General features: G+C 38.9%; 1 protein-coding gene across 2 annotated transcripts in view; it reads left to right on the forward strand.

Annotated features, from left to right (window-relative positions):
• Positions 1 to 22395, forward strand: part of DHRSX (dehydrogenase/reductase X-linked) — a 203943-nt gene that overhangs the window by 83965 nt on the left and 97583 nt on the right. For both annotated transcript variants that reach the window (XM_029960845.1, XM_018071192.2), the window contains exon 3: positions 5165 to 5233. In XM_029960845.1, the coding sequence (XP_029816705.1) occupies positions 5165 to 5233 (69 nt within the window). The remainder of the gene's footprint in view (positions 1 to 5164; positions 5234 to 22395) is intronic.

Genomic DNA, 22395 nt, shown 5'->3' on the forward strand with positions numbered 1-22395 from the left:
TGTAGAAACCATTGGTTCATCCTATTGTACATACTCAAGAGAAGTCTGGTTGAACTGGAAAAAAAACCTAAAGAGTGATGGTGTGGAGTATGTGATAGCTTTGTACAAGGTGGGGCACAGAACAAAAGTTCTTCTGCTTCCCAACGGATGACTGAGGTGTAGTATCATACAATGATGAATGGTATGAAAATAAATGAGAAGTTGTCATTCCTTGTCTTATTATGCACAAAGTAGAGAACATCCAACAAAATAAAAAAACTCCAACAACAAACAAACTACTGAAGTGCAACCTTTTGAATGTAATTAAGTGTGTCATGAAATAACAGAGCCTGTTGTCCCAGAACCCTTTGGCAGCCAAACACTTGAATGAATTGAAAGTGCAATTTGTTTCATTGAGAGACTATGTGCAATCTTTGAGTCAGGAAATCTCTGAAACTTCTTGCTTCTGGGAGGATGTATTGGAAAATACCACTCCTAGACTTAATGCTCTCACTTATACCTCTTCCTTAAGCACCTGCTATAGATTATTGTTGGAAACAGGGCACTTGTTTAGATGTACTTTTGGTTTGATAAACAGAGTCACTCTTAATGTCTTGTTGGAACAGGTGGGTTGCAGAAACCTAGGGCAAGAATGAGGATTTCTTTTCTTGTTGCAAACCGACATTCTCTCCCTTGCTCAGTTTTACTTCTTTTCTCAAAGGAACACTTACAACAATATTTTCACCTTCCATATCAAAAAGGCATGTATTTAATTGTGACTGCTGTATGATGAACTGCATGACAAAAGATGTATGGTATCTAGACATAAGGAAGCTTTGTATCATTTTCTTAATTCTTTTTTAATACCTGGTCACATCCTTATACCTAGCTTTATTGAAATTCATGCCTTAAACATTTTACAGGTGAGACACAAGATCTGCATTCCTTTTTATTGAAGATGTTATAAATTCGTTTTAAAACCTGCTCATATTGTAATGAGTTCAAATTTCTCATCCTCAGTGGTTTTTTGGGGGCAGTCATTCCTCCCTCTTAGGCATGTGCTATTTGTTGTGCACACTCATAAAATTGTAATCGTCCTAACACCAGCTGATAGGATTTTGTTTTTCTCTTGAGGCATTGGGTGCCCTCACAAGCCCTGTGTTTGGGCTCACGCTCCAGTGAAATCAGCTCCCCTTCGATCATGAGGATTATGCTACTCTCAGGCACCTTAATTCAAATTTTCATTTGGAAACTTTTTTATATTCTGTGGCACAAAGACACCTAACCATCACCCATTGCAACTCCTTAATCAGACAGGATACACTTATACGGAAGTTATTACTGTACCACCAAGCTTTTCCTGGTAATGCACACATACATTAGAGTTTATGGGCACTACTTCTAAATTTTGTTTACTTCAGTCAGCAGTGGGGAGGGCCATGGGCCATGCTGCAAACCCTGTTTGCTTTGTTTCAGGGATTAACTGATACATAATTATGGCTACATAAGTCAGGGGATGGGTGTTTATCTCCGGTTCCCCAGGCACTGGTGAATGGGGGGATCGCACTTGCCTGCAGCTGAAGTGTTTGGAAGAGCTGGGAGGCTCACCCGTGCCTCTCCTCCCCGGGTTCACTGCAGTGGGTTTAGCAGGCTGAGGGGTGCCTTGGTGCACAGGGCAGCTCTCAGGCTTCAAGGGGGAGTGGTCGGGTCTTTCTCTGGACCACTGCATGCTGGTTGGTTTGCGTCTTCTAGTTGTTCATCTCAAAACGTTTTTATTTGTCTTTGGTTTGTGCTATCTTACTGAAAGTCAGGAAATTTTTCCCCTGACAGCTTAGGTAAGTGAGGGCTTTTTAAATTTGCGGGTTTATTCTCTCCAGGCAACTGTAAGCTTTACAGGCTCTATCGTTGATCATAGACCATTTTAAATTTCTTTATAATGCCTTGCAGTACATTCCCTTGAAAGTCAATATTTCAAATTCCTAGTTTTGCAAAACACCAATTGGAAAGAATCTTGCTTTTTTTAATCAGGATCAATTTTGTACATAAATTCAGGGTGTGAGTAGCAATTACTCTTTTGGAGAAATATTCACATTCAAAAAAATTAAAAATATTATATAAAGAATACATATAGATGTATCAGAACCCCTTAACTAGCTATAATGTGTTTTTAGCCCATGCTGGGTTTTTTATGGGCTGTGCTTTTTCCAGCCTTATTCAGACTTAGCAATCTCTGTGATAATTCTGTTGAAATCCCTGAAATAACTTTCAGAGTTAGGATCTACTTAAGTGATTAAGATGACAGAGGCTGACATTTAGGATAAGATCCAGAGCCTATTGCTGCTGATCAGAATTTTTCTATGTACTTCACTGGTGGCTTTATATCAATGTGCTTTGACTTGTGGTGTTTGTGTAAGTGAATGTTGAAGAGTAAATTTTTTTGACTAAAAGCTGTATTTAAATATATTTACCTTTTTTTCCCAAGCACAAGTTTCAGTATTTTACTGAGAATTAGAATTTTGTAAGTCACTGAAATAACATCTGATTTTATACAGATGCATCCATTTAAAATAAATTTATGTTTATGTTATTAGTTTTATTTTCAGAATTGCTTGTAGTCAGCATTGTTATTGAATCAGCCTCACCTAAATTTTTCATTATTCTGTGGGGGCTAAGGGCAAGAAAAACATCAGATAGGGCTCTGAACAGCTTGCATAAACAGTTCTTGAGACAACTATATCTATTTTGAGCTCCCAACAGACACTTTAAATCAGCATGAAAAGAAAGGTTTTTACAGTTTTGGGTACTTTGATGATCTAGCCTCCCAAAACAATGAATGCCTTTTTCTCAAAGCTTTTGTTAAGATTCCCTCACTGCATAAAGAACATGATCTGTCTTCCCTTTCTTACCCTTTCCTACAAACCACTTGAATTCAGAGTAGGCAGATCTTATGCTACAGATGCTTTACTGCTTAAAATGGATAAATTCTGGTATGTGGACTGTATGAAAATTATGGTGACTCATTGAAAAAAGTTCAGACAGAGGATTATTTTATATATCACAAAGTTTTTTAAAGAATCACTACAAATATTCTACCGAGGATCCAGTCTAGCTGACAGTGGTGAGAATTTGATCCGTATATAGTAAACCATCCTCCTCCTTTGTTTAGGGTGCTGCACACCTGTTCAGTGCACTTGAAGGTTGTGCTCTTTAGTGACCCAACTCCATCTCGAAGACGCAAATTAGTTTTGACTTTTCCCAACCTGAAACTGTTTGTTTTAGCTTGGTGACTTTTTCTTTTTAAATTTTGAATAATTAATGTAGCACTTAAAAGGAGGTTGATCTTTTTCACACCTACCACTCACTTTGCACAGAGGATCCCAGAAGGACATGCTAGAAGGGAAACTGTGACAGTGCAGTGTTCCTTTCCTCTCCCACCCATCTGCAGCAAGGGAGTGCTGCTTTCCTTAACCTAACTCTCAGAAGCAGTTTTATGGTATCTTTCTGATATAGGTGTCTTTGAACTTTTTGTAAGGATTTTGGTCATTTTTACAGTGTCTTTATTTGTTCTTACAGCATTTTATTTGAAAGAAGGATTTCAAAAGCCTCCATTAAAGTGGCAGTTTTCACTGAGGCTATTTCAATTTTGTGATACTCCAGCCTTCAGTATCTGGTTTTCAAACTCTCTGTTGTATCAGGCTGGAAACAGACATCTGAAGTGACTGTTTAGCAAAATAATTTTTTTTTCCCCAGTGGTCTAGGGTGAAAAATATGCAAATATGAATAAAATGAGCTCATTTGGAAGACGCTGAGCTTTAATGAATAACCATTTATATAACAGCAAAATAAAGCAAATTAAAATTTGTTGTGAACACAAGCTCTTTTAAAAGAACAAATTAAATGAACACACTGAGAGTTAAATCAAGACACTGGAGGCTTTAATAAGCTTGATCTCTGCTTGAGGGGTGCCAAATGAAAGAGGAATCAAATAAAACCTTCACAGAATTGGTACAAAAGTATTTTTATCTCTGTTATGGCTCTATCCATCATAGTAAAACACTGAAATCCTACTCTAGTACCCTTCTTGAGGTGGAACAGTGAGGAAAATTAATCTCTTGCCCATAAAGCCTGTGCACAGATTTCCCCAGAAATGGCAGTTTCACTGGAGGGTTTGTCTGTTGATGCTGCATCTATGTCTGGAAATTAACATCAAACTGATTTTTTTTCTTTTGTACGAGGCTGGATGGTTTTAAAGGTAAAAAATCAGCAAGAAGAAAATACTGCAAATATCTGCTTTGTTTTCTTTTTTTCTTTCTTTCTTTCTTGGTCAGTCTGAATAATACAACCCCATAGTTAATGGAACTTATAGAGAACAGTTGTAAAGTGTATAACTCTAGATTTTATGTGAGAATTATTTTCTCTCCAGTGTCTGGAATGCTAAATGTATTTATTTTACCTAAATTTATGTAAATACTGGTTTTTCCTGTATATCGTGAAAAAAGAGATGTGTTTGAAATCCTTGTTTTTTACTGCAGAAGCACAGCTAAAACTCCATCCTCAAAAGGGTGCATTAGCTCCTCAAAGTGGTTGGGAGTTCCCTAAAATCTCCATTCAGTGCTCTGAGCCTTCAGCTAGTGCAGGTGATGGATCACACATGCTCTGTCTCAAAGGGCTTACTCCCACTTTTTTAACACATTCTCTGTGAGATGACATGAATCAGTTTAATAGCACTGTAAAGTATTTTCTAACATCTTAGAGTAAATACAAGCATGTACATGCTAATGTGAACAAGAGGTTGAACCAAATGACCTCCTGAGGGCCCTTTCAATTTCATCTTATTCTGTGACACTGTGACAGAGAGGACAGGACACTTGAAGCTCTTGTAGAATCTGAATGGGATACAATTCACTTGGCTCAGAGACTTACATCTCAAATCTGCTGATCCAGCCAGCAGATGGTCCTATTTTATATGAATAAATGAGATAAACAGGCAGAATTCGTATGAACAGCAATGCATTTGTATAGCCCTCTTCGAAAACCTCTGCTGCCTGACAGTTACGAAGCACACCTTTTCACCTAAAACTTCATGCTGGTTTTACCCTGCAGTTAGCACTTCACAGTGGCATGCTTATATTCACACTTTTAAGTTGATTGCATTGCTAATTTTCTATTTTCTGTATTTTCACAGCTGGAAACAGTGAAAGCGCGGGCCAAAAAGCAGTGAGGAAAATAAAAGAAGAAACTTTGACTGGAAAAGGTACCATACTATATCCTTTTCTTTAAGGAGCTCTTTATTCCTCTCTTTTTGCTATCTCCTTTTAAATGAGGTTTCCATGTGTACTGTTAAACTTTTTTTATTTGGGGCACTGGAACAGGTTGCCCAGAGAAGTTGTGGATGCCCCATCCCTGGAAGTGTTCAGTGCCAGGCTGGGTGCAGCTCTGGCCAACCTGATCTAGTGGTAGGTGTCCCTGCCCACGACAGCAGATGGTTTTTAAGGTCCCTTTGTACCCAACCCATTCTGTGATTCTATGAATCTAATTCCTAAAGTAAATCTGACTCAGGGGTAAAATCAATAGCATATTCTTTAAAAAGCGTTTTCAGCTTTGTTTGACATCTTTACTGTTTGTCATTGCAAAAGGGCTGCCTGCAAGTTACAGTCTGCCTGCGCGTGTATATGGGCAAAATGATTTCATAGCTGAGCAAAATTCTGAGTGCTAGTAATATTTGCTAAGGGGAGAATGACAGCAGGTAAGAGTGTGTATGCTCCTTTCATTGTTGGTTTTGCCTCCCATCAGGTGTATATAATCCCACTAAAAAGTGGGGTTTTAGGAGGTAATACGTTTGTAAAGAACAAGGCTGCTCGACTGGGTTATTTGACACATATTGAGAGCTTATAATCCTTCAGAGTAAAAACATTTTCTTAAAATAAATGGACCTTTCATATCAAGCCAAAATGCCTACGCTTTTGTGGTTCTTCCGTTGTTTTCTTTATCTGATGAGCTATCATGTTTGTGGAGGCATAAGGAGAGCATAGGTTGGTAACTATGAGAAAAAGCATGTTGCACACTATCTGCTGTGTGATTATAATTTGCAATTTACGGTGGAGGTTAGTGCATCTCATATTTTTGTCTCATGGTTTCTCTGGGTGTAGTTCCCAGTAGTGTATGATGATTCACTCCTGCCACTTTGATGTATCATTTCTTGGCAAAATAATAGGGCAGTGTTGCTAGTCCACCCTATTTAGGATCTTCATGGTTTCTTCTGAGATCTGATTTTATTTTTGTGTCTCTAATAATTACTGTTATGATGATCAAAAAACATGTTAATTATTGTGTTAAAAATCCCTTTCATTAAGATTTATCTTTTGGCTTAAATAAGTGTGCATCCATCATAGCCCCAGGATGCATGTATGCTAGTTAAAGGCATCATAAATTAAGGCATAGTTAGAAGGATCATGAAAGGAAAAAGGTAATTATTACATCATTAAAATCTTTTACTGGAAGTTTCTGTTTCAACCAAAAGCAGTTGAAATTAATTACATCACGTGACTTGCATAAAGCCGAATAAACCAGAGTCTCTTATTTTCTCACATCTGTGTGATCACAGGCTTTTCTAGTGCCCTAATCTTTCTTGATTTTTCTGACTAAAGTCAGCTATAGCCCTCAGTTATAAAGTGTTAAGTTACAGATGGCAGTCTGAGGAAGCTGAAAGTGTGTCTGAAGTCAACTGAAGTTCCTCATTGTAATTATTATCACTGATGCTTTAGTAATCTCAGGTCCTGGTAGATTTGGCTTAAAAAAATCCCTGGAAGAGTACTGTCTTTTCAGAATTTGTCACTGATTGTATATTTACAAGTGCAATATACTGTACAAAAGACTTGTGCGAGACTGAGTGCCACTCCTCTTTTACTGTTTATCAATGAATTTGCACTTTACTTATTAATAGGAAGTGTGTGCAGATACCGTGACCAAGACTGGGCAGTGCAAACAAATCACCTTTTCAAAAACTACAGTTCAAGATCTGTTTAGTCACTGCATAACAACATTATCAGTTATCTTGACCCCTTTCCCATGCTTTTTTTTGGAGCTTTTTTCATGGCCTTTGTGAAAAACACTGCTTTACAGAAACTGTTCCCATCTGGAATATCAGATTCTTGAAGGAGAACTACTCAAAACAGTATTGTGGGGCAGACAGCATGGTCAAGAATTGAGACAATATAGCTGTTTTTTTATTATGGACAAAAAACGGGAGTGGATAGTCAGTTTGTTATCCAGATCTCAGATCTCTGAGAACAGTGAAAATCTTGCTTTTAAGCAGGTTAGACAGCAGAAGGGAGCAAGAGACCTTGTCCTCTCCTTGTTACCTTGCTGAGCCATACATAGCACAAACATCCACAGAGACAGCTCTGGGAAAATGCCATGCTTATTGAATGCAAGTAATTATAGTGTTTTTAAGCCACTATCATCCTTCTATGTCTTGGCCCACTGTCTGTCTGGGGCTCTGTCTGATATCTACGGGTAAGTAGTTTTACTTAACGTAATCTACACTTACTTCAAGGACAAGTGAGATTCAAAGCATATGCATAAGTAATTCCTATGAAGCAACGTATGAGCAATAATTTGCTGACAGTTTCAGAGAAGGATAAAGGATAGTAATAAAAAGGTCATGCATACTGGTGATTTTTTTTTTTTGTAGAAGCGTGGCAAGACCTGAGAAAAGGACTAACAAAGTTTCTGAATACAGGCAGGCAGGAAGTCTGGTTTCCCATGCTGGAGGCATTGAAATCAGAGCCAGTGCCAAAATATGGTAGCTTACTGGAGAGGAAAGCAGTTGTGGCCATTCACCTACAAGGCAGTGATGCTAAAGGACACAGAAAATCTAAGCAATATGTCATATCACCTCTTCCTACCACCCATCCTCTCCCATGGTGCTACACCAGAAACCTCCTTGGTTCCTCTCCCTGCTGATTCCAGACTGTTTAGGTGTTCTCCTTGATTTTGGGTCTCTGTGCCAGGTAATCTATTGCTAAGCATTAAGAGTGAGGAAGTACACAGGCCATCGAGTGGAGGTGAATAAGCTACAGGTCCCTGGGGCAGAATAGACCCAGTTTGCTTGACCATCAGATTCTCCTCCATGATAAAGAAATCAAACCCCTCAGATATCCAGAACAGACCAGAAGCAGTACTGCATTGTCATTAAAATTCTCACATGGGCACTATTTCCAAAAGACCAAGGGCAACAGCTTACTACACTGTGAATCATAAAGCTGGAAGAAGCCAGGATGAGGTTGGCATTTGTCTTGCTTCCATTTGTTAAATTGGGAACTTGTGTTGTTAATACTAGCAATTATATGGCTGGGAAAATCGTTGATGGCTAAGGATTGCCACAGAGATATTCTAATTGGATAAGTCTCTGTAATTTGCACATAGGGTGTGTCTTTGTTAGTGTGTTCGTTAGTTAGATCAGGAGAGTGCTTTTCTGGCAACCCTCAGCTGTTGCCCGCTTGCTGAGCACAGGTTCACATCAGGAAGGGCACTGCGGGTCCTGACCTGGATTCCCTTTGGACAGAACTAGCCTGGGAGGTGAGCTGCAGCAGTAACAGCATTGGTGCGTGGGGCAAACAGAGCTTAGCTGAACTAAGCATTCCATGAACCTGTAGCAGTGCCTTTGTCAGGTCCTGAGCACAAAATAAGCTCTCGAGATGGGCTTCTATTGATCCAAACCGCTTATAAATGTAACCATAACCACAGTTACCCGTCGTGAACAAACTTCATTGAGTTGCAGAAATGGGAGGTTTCTGTGGCAAACTCAACTCTCGATACTAGAAAAGAATCTTTCCATTTACATAATAGAGCATATCTCCTGACTCAGTTAGCCTCATTTTATGTCTCTGCACATGAAAGCTGGTTGTAGCCTGATGATTACAAACATACAAATGTTGGAAACTAATATATAAACATGAATGAGAGCTTCATTCATTCCAGCATAGGTTTATGAATGCCAATGGAATCAGCAATTAGAAAAACTTTATGCATAAATATCATTTAGCACAGTACCAATGGAAGGCTCTCACAACTGCAGTGTAAGAGCTTGCAACTAGACTCAAAGGAGAAAAAAATTAAGTTAGTGAGAAAAGAGGGTGTAAAAGTCATATTAAGCATAGACCTCTTCAAAAGGAGAAGCCTGAGTTTAATCTCACCCAACATTTTTGTGGCAATTCAAATAAAACCACAATTATAAAACTACGGACTAAATCCATGGCATTCATGAGACTTCCATTTGAAGTCAGGTGAGAAAGGAAGAAGACTTTCTCCCTCAGAGTCAGAGGAATGCAGAGGTTAGCATGGTGGCAACCAAATTGTGTCATTTACAGTCTGACTCACATCAAGACAGCATGGGCCAAGCAGTGGGATGAATTGCCTTAAAAGCAATTCGCATGCTTTTAACAAGCCTGGCTTTTTCGCAGAGCTTTCTCTTGGATATTTGTGCTACATGTGGCTCAGCCAGGGAATAAGGAGATGACAAGGTCTCTTGCTCCCTTTTGTAGTATAATCTGTTAATAAGCAAGGAGATTCTCCTTGGTTTTAGAGATCTGAGATCGAAGAATTTACCTGGCAGAAGAAGGACTAATCTAGCCACTATGTACCAAGTGTAATTACAGAATAGCTGATAGGTGGTTTCTCCACTAATGCTTGCTGTACGTCAGGCACCAGTTTTAACAGAACAGTCTGCCTTTTTCCGCTCTGTACCAGACTAGCTTTCCCTGCAGGCTACAGGAAGTCAACTGCTGAAAGTTTCCAAATTCCCAAACTTTTAGATTTGTTGGTGGTATTCCCAGCGTGTGAGCCAGGCTGTGTAAGCCAGTTCAGCAAAGACCGATGCCTTGTTAATATGTGCAAAAGTGTCACCCAGGACTTCTTCTTTGACATGGCATGTCAAAGACATCATTTTGGAAATGGTCATCCAACGAGTCAAAAACAGTATAAAATATTTGTAGCTGAGACGTATCTTCTCTAAGTGTGCATAAGCATGCGTGGGTTTATGCTTGCTTGTGTCAGATTTGCTTTTTATGGTGTAGTTTTGTGTTGTAAAAGTCTAACATCCTGGGATTGTGGCTAGACATAATGTGGCTACTTTGTCCTTTCTACCACAGCTTGCTATTGGAATATCCTTTGTCTACCACTGCTGATGCTGAAAGACCAGTAGGATTGGTTTAAAGAGTTTCCTAGCAATAACAGCAGAGTTTCCATATACGTGGTTTCCTTTTTTATGCCGGTGCATTATCTCCAGTACTTAGCTGTGGCAGGTCAAGGACTGTCCTCAGAAAGAGTGCAGCTGAATGCCAGGCTCATGAAGACATCCTGAAAGACAGGGTGGTGATATGAATGAGGAGTAAAGAAGCCTCAATCTGACAGTATGCCACTTTGCAGGATTCAGTGTGGAACTGCAGAGTTTTTCTGCTTTGTCACTTGATGACAGGTGTAAGAGCCTTGCCTAAACATTAAGATTTTCTTCCTTCCCTTGCAAAGCCTCATCTTTTTTTTTCCTTCCCTTGCAAAGCCTCATCTAAGGTTATATCAAGTATATTCAAGCCATATGAAAATATTACTTAATAAACTTAATCTCGGTTTGTGATTGGATTCTCCATATGCACAAGGAGTAGAAGACCCTTCGCTAGAGTCCAAGAAAGTAATGCAGGGGCTGATACAAATTCTCTTGCTCATAGCACTTATGTCCCATATCCAGTAAAGCTAGTGACTTTTTGCTCCATATTAAGCAGGGAAGATCTTAATCCGCAGAAAGGTATCTCCAGAGCCCTCTGATAAAATAATTTAGGTGAAAAGTTTCTGAATCACTTGTCCTGCTTTTCTGTTTGTTTTACATAATATTTTGAGGCAAAAACATGATTAAATTCATTAAGTCTCCTTGCTTATGTTTTTTTTTTGGTCTCTTTTTGACTTGCAGTACAACACAATACAAAATTTTCCCCCACGGTTCTTACAGATGTATAAAACAACAGAGAACCCTCTATTTTTCTGGGTTTCTTAAAACACCTTAGAAATTGAATTGTCATGTTAGCAGTGTGGCAAATCAGAAGTTAAGAGGAATACAAATGTGGTTCACACAGCTGACGATGAGTTGCAGATCTGGATAGTGAGGTGGAGATAAAGTCTTTCAAATATAAAATATATTCATAATGCAGGCACAAGCTCTGCCTGCTGGTTTCCTGAATTCCCATTTCCATTGGAAATGTGAAATACATTTCATTAACAGGCTCTGCCACCAGGAATCATGATTTTCTCATATTTAAATTATCTCTAATTGAAACTTAGAGACTAAGGAGTGCACAGGTGTAGCTGCAGGCAGAATAACAAAGTCCCGTCAGATGTCTTGAAATGATTTTCTGACTATAAATCACCAAAGCCTTGTGTGACTAATGGGACTGAAGCTCCGAGGTTAGGATTTTGCTGATTGTGCTGCCCTACTGAAGGCAATTTGGAGAAAGGGAGTTTCGAAATGAAATTGCTTCTTCAGGGCTGGAAAAAGCTTCCATTTCACCCCTTTACAGGATTTTGATCCTCTTGTATGTACCTGTAGAGCCATGATGTCGAACTGTGACTGAAAAAAAGAGCTCCTGGGTTTGATATCTCCCTTAATAGGCCATTATTTTTTCCGTCTCAAGCAGTATTTGCAGGCAGGTTGCGTGAGCTATTTCCAAGTCTTGTCTGTTCTCAAGAAAATTGCCAGCAAATACTGAAAGACAAAGCCAAGAAATAAGCAATATTTTTTCTCTCTGGAATGCTTTAGTATTTCTCTTCCAAGACCTACTTTATATAGTCCTGGCTTCTGTGAGTTACATGTAGGGTTTTAGAAGTTAATTTGCTTATAACAAGTAGAATATTTTCTATGGAAATGCCAGTGGCTTCTGCGCTGGGGATCCAGCTGCCAGGAGCGTGGAGAACTTGTGGCCTGAAGTAAACATGGGAAAAACAGAGCCTATATTTGAAGCTCTTATGGGCTGTGTGAGCAACCTTCCAGGTGTGAGCTGCATGTGAAACAACAGACACTGGTCAGCCAGAGTGTTCAGGCTGTGCTGGTCTTTCCTTGTCAGCTCCATCCGTGCAGCAGTACGGCAAGGCTCCAGAGGGAGCAGAGCCAGAGAGGAGTCTGTGCCTCTGAAGGACCAACGCCAATGTGTTCATGCTTAATTTGTATTTCAAGGGCTATTTTTCAATGGCAAAGAATTAAAGCTCTGAATAGATGTCCCAGTTCTAAAATGAGTTATAAGCCAGGTTCTTCCCAGTAGTGCCCAGTGACAGGACCAGAGGCAATGGGCACAACCTGAAATGCAAGAAATGCCATTTAAAAATAGGAAAACTCTTTCTCTTTTTTAGCATATGGACTTTTGGATATTGGCACAGGTTCCCCAGAGGGTTTGTAGATTCTCCATTCTGGGAGATATTTGAAAGCCATCTGGACACAGCACTGGACAACCACCTCCAGGTGGCTTAGTATGAGCAGAAATGGGGACTGGGCAGTCTCCAAACCTGCCTTCCATCCTCATCCACCATGCAACTCTGAGAGTCTAGGGAATTTTGCCAGCCAAATCCTCATGAAACCGTGTCGGCTTCGTGTCCAGTCCTGACTACAAGTACTGTAACATACACAAACTCCCGGACTTCAGGGTTTTCAAGAAATTGTATCAGGGTTCATACAGTGCCGATATTAGACCTTTAGGTAAGAATATATAGTGGTAAGAATAGCAATAATTTGACGGTAATGCAGTCTTAGGAAGCAAGTATTTAAAAAGAACTTTGTAGCAGTGTTAAAAAACCCATTTGTGCAAGTAAAAAACCCTTTCTGTGGAAACAGAAGGAAGGACTGTAGGTACACTGATGCTGGGAGTAAAAATCTGTGTGGAAAGGCCAGGAAATATTGCCTATGACTCTGAAGCAGCTTCCCTTCTTTTTTTTTTTTTTTGTGGGTTTTTTGGTTTTTGGGGGGGGTGTTTTTTTTCCTTCCCTTTTTACAGGCATAAACGAATACATTTTATTTTCAAACTTAAATTTTAAAATTTAAGTTTCAAATGAAATATGTTTAAGATTACATGATGCTTGACATCTCTGCCACATTTTCACCATCTGAATAGAAATTAGCATGCTCATGTGCACTTCAAAACTCTTCTCAGCCTATTTAAAGACTTGCAGGAAATGTGTAATACTAGCATTTTTAATAGTCTTTTCTGGTATTTGGTGCTAGAAAATCTTGCTTGTAAGAAGAAAAAGAAATATTCCTAAGGAGACTAATAGACTTTTCGATTACAAAAAAGTATCTAACATGAGAACCATTATTTGCCTAATAATCATGTCTGAATTTGGATTTCTCTTCTTATATTGAGGCACTGTTTCTGGACAAGCTGATGTGAACTGTTACCAACACCTAATCAATTTCCCCAAGACAATGGTCAGCGATGTTTTATTCCTTACTTAGTCTTAACATTATGTCTGCCGCTGACTCCTCTTACCAAGATTCCTGTTGACTTCAGGCTGCTTGGCAGGAGTAGTTCTTCACAACTGATGTGACTTGAGGAGATAAAATAAATCAAATCATCTTTCCAACATTTACTTTGACCTAGTTGAAAAATAATCCTTGCCAGTGTTTTACCTCCCAAGCATGAAAAATATGTGGGCCTGCAGTGAGAGAGAGATCTCCGTGGCTCTGGGCAAGATTTACTGTTGTTCTGTGTTTCCTCCCATTTTAGTCCAATCTCACTTATGCTCACACACTTGTGCTTTTTTAAAAAATAATTTACAGCAACTAAACTTCCTGGAACATGGATCTTATTTAAATGATACAGTGTCTGTACTTGTTTCTCTTTAGAAATCTGATTCTATGTCAGAGGGAAAAAAGTAGATATGTATGTATTGGAGGGGAGAAAAGGAAAAATAATATAGGGAGAAAAGCAGTTTCTCCTTTTCAAAACTTTGTCATGATAGTTGGGGGCTTCTGAACTGGAGGTTTGTGAAAAGTTCATTTCCCTGAATTGAAATAAATCTAAAATATTGCAGGCTTTCTCTTAGCTTATACTTTATACTTGGAAGTTAGTCCATGAAAAAATCCCATTGCCCTAATTGGAACAATTTTTGGTGAAGACAGAATTTTTCCAAGAGATATGTCTGTTTTAATGGGAGTGTTTATTGGAAAAAGAGAGAAACATTTTTACACTCAGATCTGCAAAATCAAACAGAGGAAGTGTAGAATCCCTGTAGAAGGGATTAACTCAAAAAGTGTTAGTTTGCGTTCAGGCCAATCCAGATCAAAGGCTTTTTATCCAAACTTGTTCTTTGTTTCTTATGTCCCAGACTACTGTACCATCAAAGACAATCTTTGTTTTAGAATCTAGACCTTAAAATCTTCTTGAATTAATAAGCTGCTGCTTATCAATGCTTTATGTTGATTTGCAAATGCACACTATAAGTGATTTGGAGTTTTTTCTAAGGAGAGAATTTTGCAAAGGTTTTGTTTAAAACAAGATTTTGTTTAAAAATTGCCACAAAATGAAAGTGTCCCATGGAAAACACTTCTTTCGTGTGAGTCTAAGCCTACTTTCCATTAATCTGTTTGGTTTTGGTTTTTTTTTGCTTTGAGATGACACAAAATTAATTGTTCTGTCTCAGGCTAGGTGAAGTCTTCAGATGGGATTTTCTTCAAGACTTAGTTTCTGAAAATAGAAGGCAAAGCACATCTCCAGTGCCCCAACGGCCTTATTCTTTGAAATCCTTGGCTATAGATAATAGAGAGAGATGACAAAAAATATGCTTATTTGGGATAAAACAAGGTTGATATACTGAGATATTCTCCTGAGAATCTTAGTCAGGTTCTTTCTCCAGTTAAGATGACCTTAGTTGGCTGGCTGAAGACTGCTATCTTAGAAGATATATGAAACTATTTTTTAGTCTGGAATCATAATTCTGTAGTTACCTTGACAACTACCAGTGATATCTAACTACACTGTGTTTGCCTCTCCCGATGCCCTTTCAGCCAGTCCTACAGACAGAACAGACAGAATATAGGTTTGTTTGGTTGGTTTTTTGTTTGTTTGTTTATTTTTTTGTTTTAATTCGCTTGAATCATACATCTAGAAAAATGCTAGTCAGAAAGGTAACCTCTTGAAGAGTAGTCCAGAAATACCGTTCTTAGGCTGTGTGAAAATCTAGCACATATATCCCTAGTCTCTTGAATGTAATTTTACCTTCTTTTCTGAAGAAACTATTTTGAAATAAAGCCATACTTTTGTGCTTCCAAAGTGTTTACATGGGGGTTATTTTTCAGAAGCTGGATACAAAAAACTAATCCTTTATTTCAGCTAGAAGAGTGTTACCCACCAGCCTCAAGTTTAGGGATTTGTACAGCAGCAGAATGAGGACAGAACATGGGGTTTAATTAATTGCCTTCAGCCTACAGTAAGAAGCACGTGCTCTGGGGAGTTTAGGTCCACTGCAGTATGGTGATTCGTGGGGAACAGTTGTGTAAGGAGTGGGTGGGGGCTGAAAGGAACCAGCAGTTGTGGGTCCCTGCCTGCTGTCTGCCTCTGCAATCTCATGCGGGATGGACCTCGGCGGTGCTTGCCTGCTGCCTGGCTTCCTGGACCCTTTACACAAGCTGCCATTGCAGCCACCTAGAGAGATCTTTTATAACACACCATCTTCTGTAGTCACAGAAGTTAAAAATTAGTGCTGTTTTCCTTCAGTTTCTTTTTAGCACCAGGTGAGATTATTTGTCACTGATGATATAATGAGAATTCAGTCTCAGAAGGATGGTAAAAATTTATGTTACCAGCACTAAATTAATCTTTGACTTTAAAAATAGATTTTTTTATTGAACTTTTTTAATTTTAAGTAATATGACAATTTCTGGGGTTTTTTTTTGATGGTTAATTTGAGATTTTGCAGATTAATTTCAGATAATTTTTTTAATATAGTTTATTCTTTGAGTTAAATAAAAATCAGCATTCTACTGCAATGGATGGTATAAAAAGGAATATGTACAAATGTGTTCAAAGAGCAGCTGAATCAGACAGGCAAAATGACAGACAATGGGTGAAAAAAGGAAAACAGAGGAAAGAATCATGGGAGAAAAAAATCCACATTTCGCATTCCATTTTCTTTTTGAATGGTCGTATTTTTTAATTTAGTTTTAAATTTAATCCCAAATAGAGAGTTAAAACACTAATATACACGTTAATAAGCTCAACAAAGTGGAGAAACACTAAAGAGTTAGACAGACTAAGGAGAAAACCAATGCAAGGAGTAGAAAAGGAAGAAGCATGTGAAGGTAGAGAAAAAGAAGAACCTGGAAAGAGGTTACAGCCACAAAAGCTTGAAGGAATGTAAGATTATATCCAGAAAATATTATGTGCAGGGGCTGACTGGTTGTTTAGCATATATGCTAAGCAGACTTTTGAGTCCATGAGGAAAGAACTGGAATCACTCCATAGTTCAGGATTTCATTGTTGGGAGTTGCATTTGTTGCAGTAACATGTTAGAGAAACTCTCGTAGAGTCACGTCCTGGTTAACAGTGACACAGCTTTCACAGCCATGCCTGTTTACAAGGCATGAGCTAGCCCAGCAGAGTGTACACGAGGCTTGTTTAATCCACCAGGTGAGAGGGTATGGCCTTTATTCTAGCCCTCTGCTTACATATTTCCCCCTAACTTTCCATGGAGGAAAATTGTGTATTTTCCTTTCCATTCTGTGTACTTAACTTTCCTCATCTTCTCTGAAGATCTTCCAAAGTGTTCAGCATTCCTGGCATCATTGTATTTCCATTTCTGTTATCTCTCCCTTTTTTCCCCTTCCTCTTTTCCTCACTCTTTCTCTCCTTTCCTTACTCTGTCTTCCTTTCCATCCCTGTCTCTCTTTTTTTTTGTTGTTATTTTTTTAAAGAAGGGAAAATAGAGCTTTGTAACACATATCGTGCTGTTTCATATTATGTTTAAGATCGTATAAGTGTACTTACAGGAGTTACATTCTCTGGTTTGCATACTGAAGCCAGCAGTATCAGTGGGAACAAACTGTAGTTTTACTGTGCCTTTTCATGTTCAATTTTAAAAACAATCCCAGGTTAATGGTGCTTGTATAGTCAGAGAAACTGGACATTTTGTAAAGGAACGGTGTGATTTGCTATTCTGCACATTCATCCATATGCTAAGTTTTATTTAGTCTCTCTTTAGTTGGCTTCTGAGATGGAGACATTAACCTACTGCCCAACCAGGAAAAACAAGATCCTTCATTGATTTTATATAGGATTGGAAGAGTACACATGGATGATCTGGATGGCATGATATCTTTTCTCTGATAACAGTTCTGTTAAATTGGTTTCAAAGCTGTCAAATTGAAAAACACAAAGTAAGACTGACATGTTATGGCCAGTGGGTGTTTTTGTCCTAGGAAGAGGTATCATGCTAGCCTTGGGAAAAGCCTGAAAGATAACTTCCATTATTATTCAACTGAAAACCAGAAAAAGAGTGACTGAATCATTAAGCTAATTTTCTCTGAAGGGGATGAAATAACTCTTGATGGGTTTTCTCTCTCCCTGTGTTCCACTTCCTGCTCTTCATGTCAGTGTTTCCCTGGCATCACCATGCCCACTGAATCTTCTCTCCATCCTTACCCCAAACCTTTCTTCCCAGGTCCTGTATGTGTTTCTGAATATTTCTGGCTTCCTTTTTTATATCTCAGAACTGCAAATTCTGAGTTTGACTGTCAGGCAAGGCAGGAGTTTGTATGATTACGTTCAATAAACATGAATCACAAAGCTGCTTGATTGTTGCATCTAGATGTTTCTAACGCCTTTTGGGGGAGTATTGTAACCTTCTAAATAATTGGGTTTGGGGCTGTAATTCTCTCTCCTCTTGAAAACAACGGTAAACTTAAAATTGATTTGAATGCACTCAGGGATTCTACCTCCTAATTTCTGTTTCTTTAAGTGTACTGCCTTAATTAGAGACTTGCCTCACATTTATAAGGGAAGTGACAATTCCAGCAATTCACCTCTACAATTACTCTGAGGTAGCCCAGGATGGCCAGTATTTTGATCCTAGTTGGCCATGAATTTGTCTGGGGAGTTCTCAAGTCCATGGCTCTTCAAGTCTGAATCACAGTAGGTGTGCAAGCAGGTGCTGTTCCCATCCATGTATGTACTTACTGCTAAAAAACCCACAAATTGAATTTCTCTGTTTCTTCAGTCACTAAGAACAGTAATTTGGATACACATTTTAAAATACATACCTTATAATAATTTTGTTTCCAATGAATTTACAGCTAACTGCAAGGATTTTTTTGAAGGTTTCTGTACCCTAATGTAACCTGTATAGGACTGAATAGTGGGGTGATTTCTGTATGTGCTAGAGTTCACATATGCTAATCAGTCTGACTGTTTAGAAAACACTGGGTAGCACTGGACTAATGTGCAGCGAGAGTAGCCTGTAAAGGTTGGCAATTAGCTGGTTTCGGTGACCTTTTGTCTACACAAGCAGCTGGAATCTTGTGCATTCCCGACAGCCTGCAGTTCCAGTGCAGTGAGGCTGAACCAGGCTTTTCTGTATTACGGATGAAATCAAGCCAAAAATAGTCTCTATAAGTGCTGTTATCTTTTATGCATGGTAGTTACAGACAACAAATCAAAGATCTTAGTTGCTTTATACTATATCCCTTCTTCCCCCCCCTCCCCCATTCCTCCCCCTCCCCTCAGTTGCAGGCATTTTGCAGTCCTTCCTCTAATGAGCTTCTTATTTTGAAGAGGTCACGGTCATCCAGACCGTGTTTTAGTTTTCTCTGCTCGGAGCAGGTTATCTGCAGTAGTTCCTGTTAAGTGTTGCCTAATTGCATACTTTTGCTTGGTCTTTCAGGGAATTCCTAATGATCCTCCCAAGCCTTGGTTAAGCTAAATATTTCTGGGTTGTCAGCAACTTTCACCACCTGTCTATTCAGCCTACTTTACAGAAAATTTGTGACACCTGGCACCTACCACTTGTTTGGGTACCACGCAAATGAACTACTGCTTCTCTGGAGAGTGCTCAGAACTGGCAGCAGGCAGAGACAACGATTGCTGCTAGTGAACAGGGCCTTTAGTCAGCCCTTAGACTCAGGTGCATAGAAAGGGGTTCTCCTTGGGGCCCAAACAAACCTGACACTGAAAATCCGGGCTGGGTTTTTTGTTTGTTGTTTGTTGTTTGTTTTTCTGTGATGTGTGTGCAGAACAGTAAAAGCTCAAATAAAACAAACAAGCAAGATCTGGAAATAGCCAGTGCCTGTGCCTGAAATAAACCCCATCATATAGTAACAGTTGAACTAAACTTTGTGGAATGGAAGAATGAAATTTGCAGGTTGCAAAAGCAGGGTGCTGAAGGCACTAAGAAGGTAGCACACTAGGATGCAAGCTGCTGCTGTGTAGCATATTTGGAAAGAGGGTATTTTATTCAGGAGTTCTTCTGTATATACCTACCTCAGTGTGTGGGTGTCAAGTCTTCTGAGAAGATGGAAGAGCAAGTGGTTAGACAGTGATGGGAATGGTGTGTTGACTGATCAGAAACCTTATCTGGAAAGTGAAGCTAATTTTAGGTGAACGTGGTAAGGAAACATGTAGGAAAAAGATGGATAAATTTGGACAGGCTTTTTTTCCTTTTCACTGGAGTAAGAGAAAGAGTCAGAGAAACATGAGTTTCCAGCAAGAACATCTGAAAGGCTTTGTAAAGGTTTTGTGAATACTGAGACGTGTGTCTTTAACCCAGATATATTGAACTGAAAGGGATGCAGATACTACTGTGAAGATAGAAGACTAGATAAATGTAAGATTTTTAAGTTGCTTTTTCATGGAATATATGATTTTTATCTCACAAAAGAGAGTTCCAAGAAACAGATCCAAGCCTGGAGGCGCAGTAATAGTAGAAGAGCTAGCAATAGCAGAAGGATTACTGGGAAGCCAACTGCAGCTGGAGAGTTGCTGGTTATATTGGACACATTAACTGTATGAACATGGATCCATTACCTTTTTTAGTACAATAAATAAACAGCAGTTGGTATTGAATCTCCATATTCAGTTTTAAGAGTGATATAAATTGTTGACTAAATGATCACATTAGTGTCCTGGCTCATTTTGTGAAAGTCTCAGAAAGCAGAGAAATTTAGATGAGATACAGGAACAGTTTCTAAAGGATGAGCAAAGGTTAGAGTTTCTAATTGCAGTCAGCATAGCCTCTGAATTCATGAATATGCTTTGTGCTTTGGACTTTTTTTTAGTGTACTATTTGTCATTACAGTGAAGATCTAAAAGCTTCATTTCACTAAGTGAATATAGGGAGAACTATAAATCAAGATTTATTTTGGCTAGAAATTAATATTTGCTTATGTAAGCCGAAAGTAAAGACTCATAAAATGAGTAATATTTTGTTTCTTCTGTAGCATGTCAATAACAGCTTCTCTTTGGAAATTTTAGCCTTTCCAAATTCAATTTCAGCACTTATGTGTTTTCTTACCTGTTTAAATTAAGAATTGGCAGGAATCTAAGAAAAAAATTACTTGTTTCTGAGCTGAGCTCTTTGGAAATTTTAGCCTTTCCAAATTCAATTTCAGCACTTATGTGTTTTCTTACCTGTTTAAATTAAGAATTGGCAGGAATCTAAGAAAAAAATTACTTGTTTCTGAGCTGATATGATCTTAATTGAGAATGCCTGGCTCTCACACTGTCACTGATCACTTATTTTTGTGAATTATATCAAGGCACACATAAGGAATATGAATACTCCCCCATGGCAATATCCAGCAGAAGATGCTGAGAGAGCCCAGGTGTTTTAATATGTTGGTTTGAAAAAGCTCCAGAAATAGTATGTGGTTTTGGAATCCTTGGAGGAGGCATAGGACAGCTTTCCAAACACCTGGACTCCTTGATCCACCTGTAGGATAAGCTCTCCTACCTAAGATGTTGCAACATATTAATCATCTTTGCCATGCTTGAACAATACCCACTTCTTCATGGTGTTGCTCCAGAACAAAGGTGCAAGGTTTCTACACAGATCTTGCAGAAATATTGCCCCAGAAAACATGTTCTTCCCTGCCTTGTTTCCTTCAGATCTGCAGAAAGACTTTGAAGGTCAGGGGTCTGGAGGAAATGGGAAATAAGAGACCTTAATATGCTTTAGATCTTCTATGTCTTTATGTATGCTCCCTCCAGTGACACAGACGGAAGGAAAAATATGAATGCTTACCTAAGTAAAGGTTTGATTTTTAACTTAAATGCAGTTTCTGAGTAGAGCCTTTCAGATGGTGCAGCTGTAATAGATCAGACAAGCTGTGAGATGTTAAAATATATAATGACAGAAGTGGGCATTTAGCTACGTTTTTGCTTCCTTCCCACTCATCAATACCTAATGAGTAGGGATCAATTGTGACAGGGTATTGAGCAGTGTAGAGACAAGTGCACAGGAGACCAATGGGTACATCTTTGTAGGAGGAATGATAGAATCATAGAATCAGCTGGGTTGGAAGGGACCTCCGAGATCATTAAGTCCAACCCTTGATCCACTACCGCTGTGGTTACTAGACCATGGCACTAAGTGCCACATCCAGTCTCATCTTAAAAACCTCCAGGGACGGAGAATCCACCACTTCCCTGGGCAGCCCATTCCAATGTCTGATTACCCTCTCTGTAAAGAAATTCTTCCTAATATCTAAGCTAAACCTCCCCTGGCAGAGCTTAAGACCATGCCCTCTTGTCTTACTGATAGTTGTCTGGGAGAAGAGACCAACCCCCACCTGGCTACAACCTCCTTTCAGGTAGTTGAAGAAAATGGGCCCCAGCAAAGCATGGGGAAAAAAATGCTGTTGTGTTAATTTCATAATAAATGCATGACTTGAGCTGTTTCTGTCAATGTTAAGGTTATTTAAGCAAAAAAAAAAAAAAATAAAATCATGCAATGTACTGAAAAAGTTGAATCTAATGAGTTGTAAGATAAGGTGGTCAGCAGACCTTTCCACAGATATTTATGGGAAGAGAAAAAGGAGCCCCAAAACTATATCTGATGCAACTTAGGAAGAATATATCACGTGCATTATGAAGTGGTTATTTGTTACCACTATTAAAAACTTTGCCTGCTGTTGCCAGGCATAACTTCGGCTTTTTGAAGTGCCTAACTGACATCTTTGAATCATGTTCTTTCATCTCCAAGATCAAAGAGTTTTGGACCTATTAGGGAATATTTAGACTGTAATAGACTCAGTTAAGGTGCCTGTTTTATCGTACCTGTCCATGACATGACTTTGGGTGGTATATCCACATGGCTTTTTCAGACTGAGAAATATAATCTGTCCCAATTGTTTTTTAAGAGCTATGTATAAACTAATTGACCCAGGAGGTGCTT

Source organism: Manacus vitellinus, unplaced genomic scaffold, assembly GCF_001715985.3.
Source record: "Manacus vitellinus isolate BGI_N305 unplaced genomic scaffold, ASM171598v3 scaffold_2_pilon, whole genome shotgun sequence".
In the NCBI taxonomy this organism is placed as follows: Eukaryota; Metazoa; Chordata; class Aves; order Passeriformes; family Pipridae; genus Manacus; species Manacus vitellinus.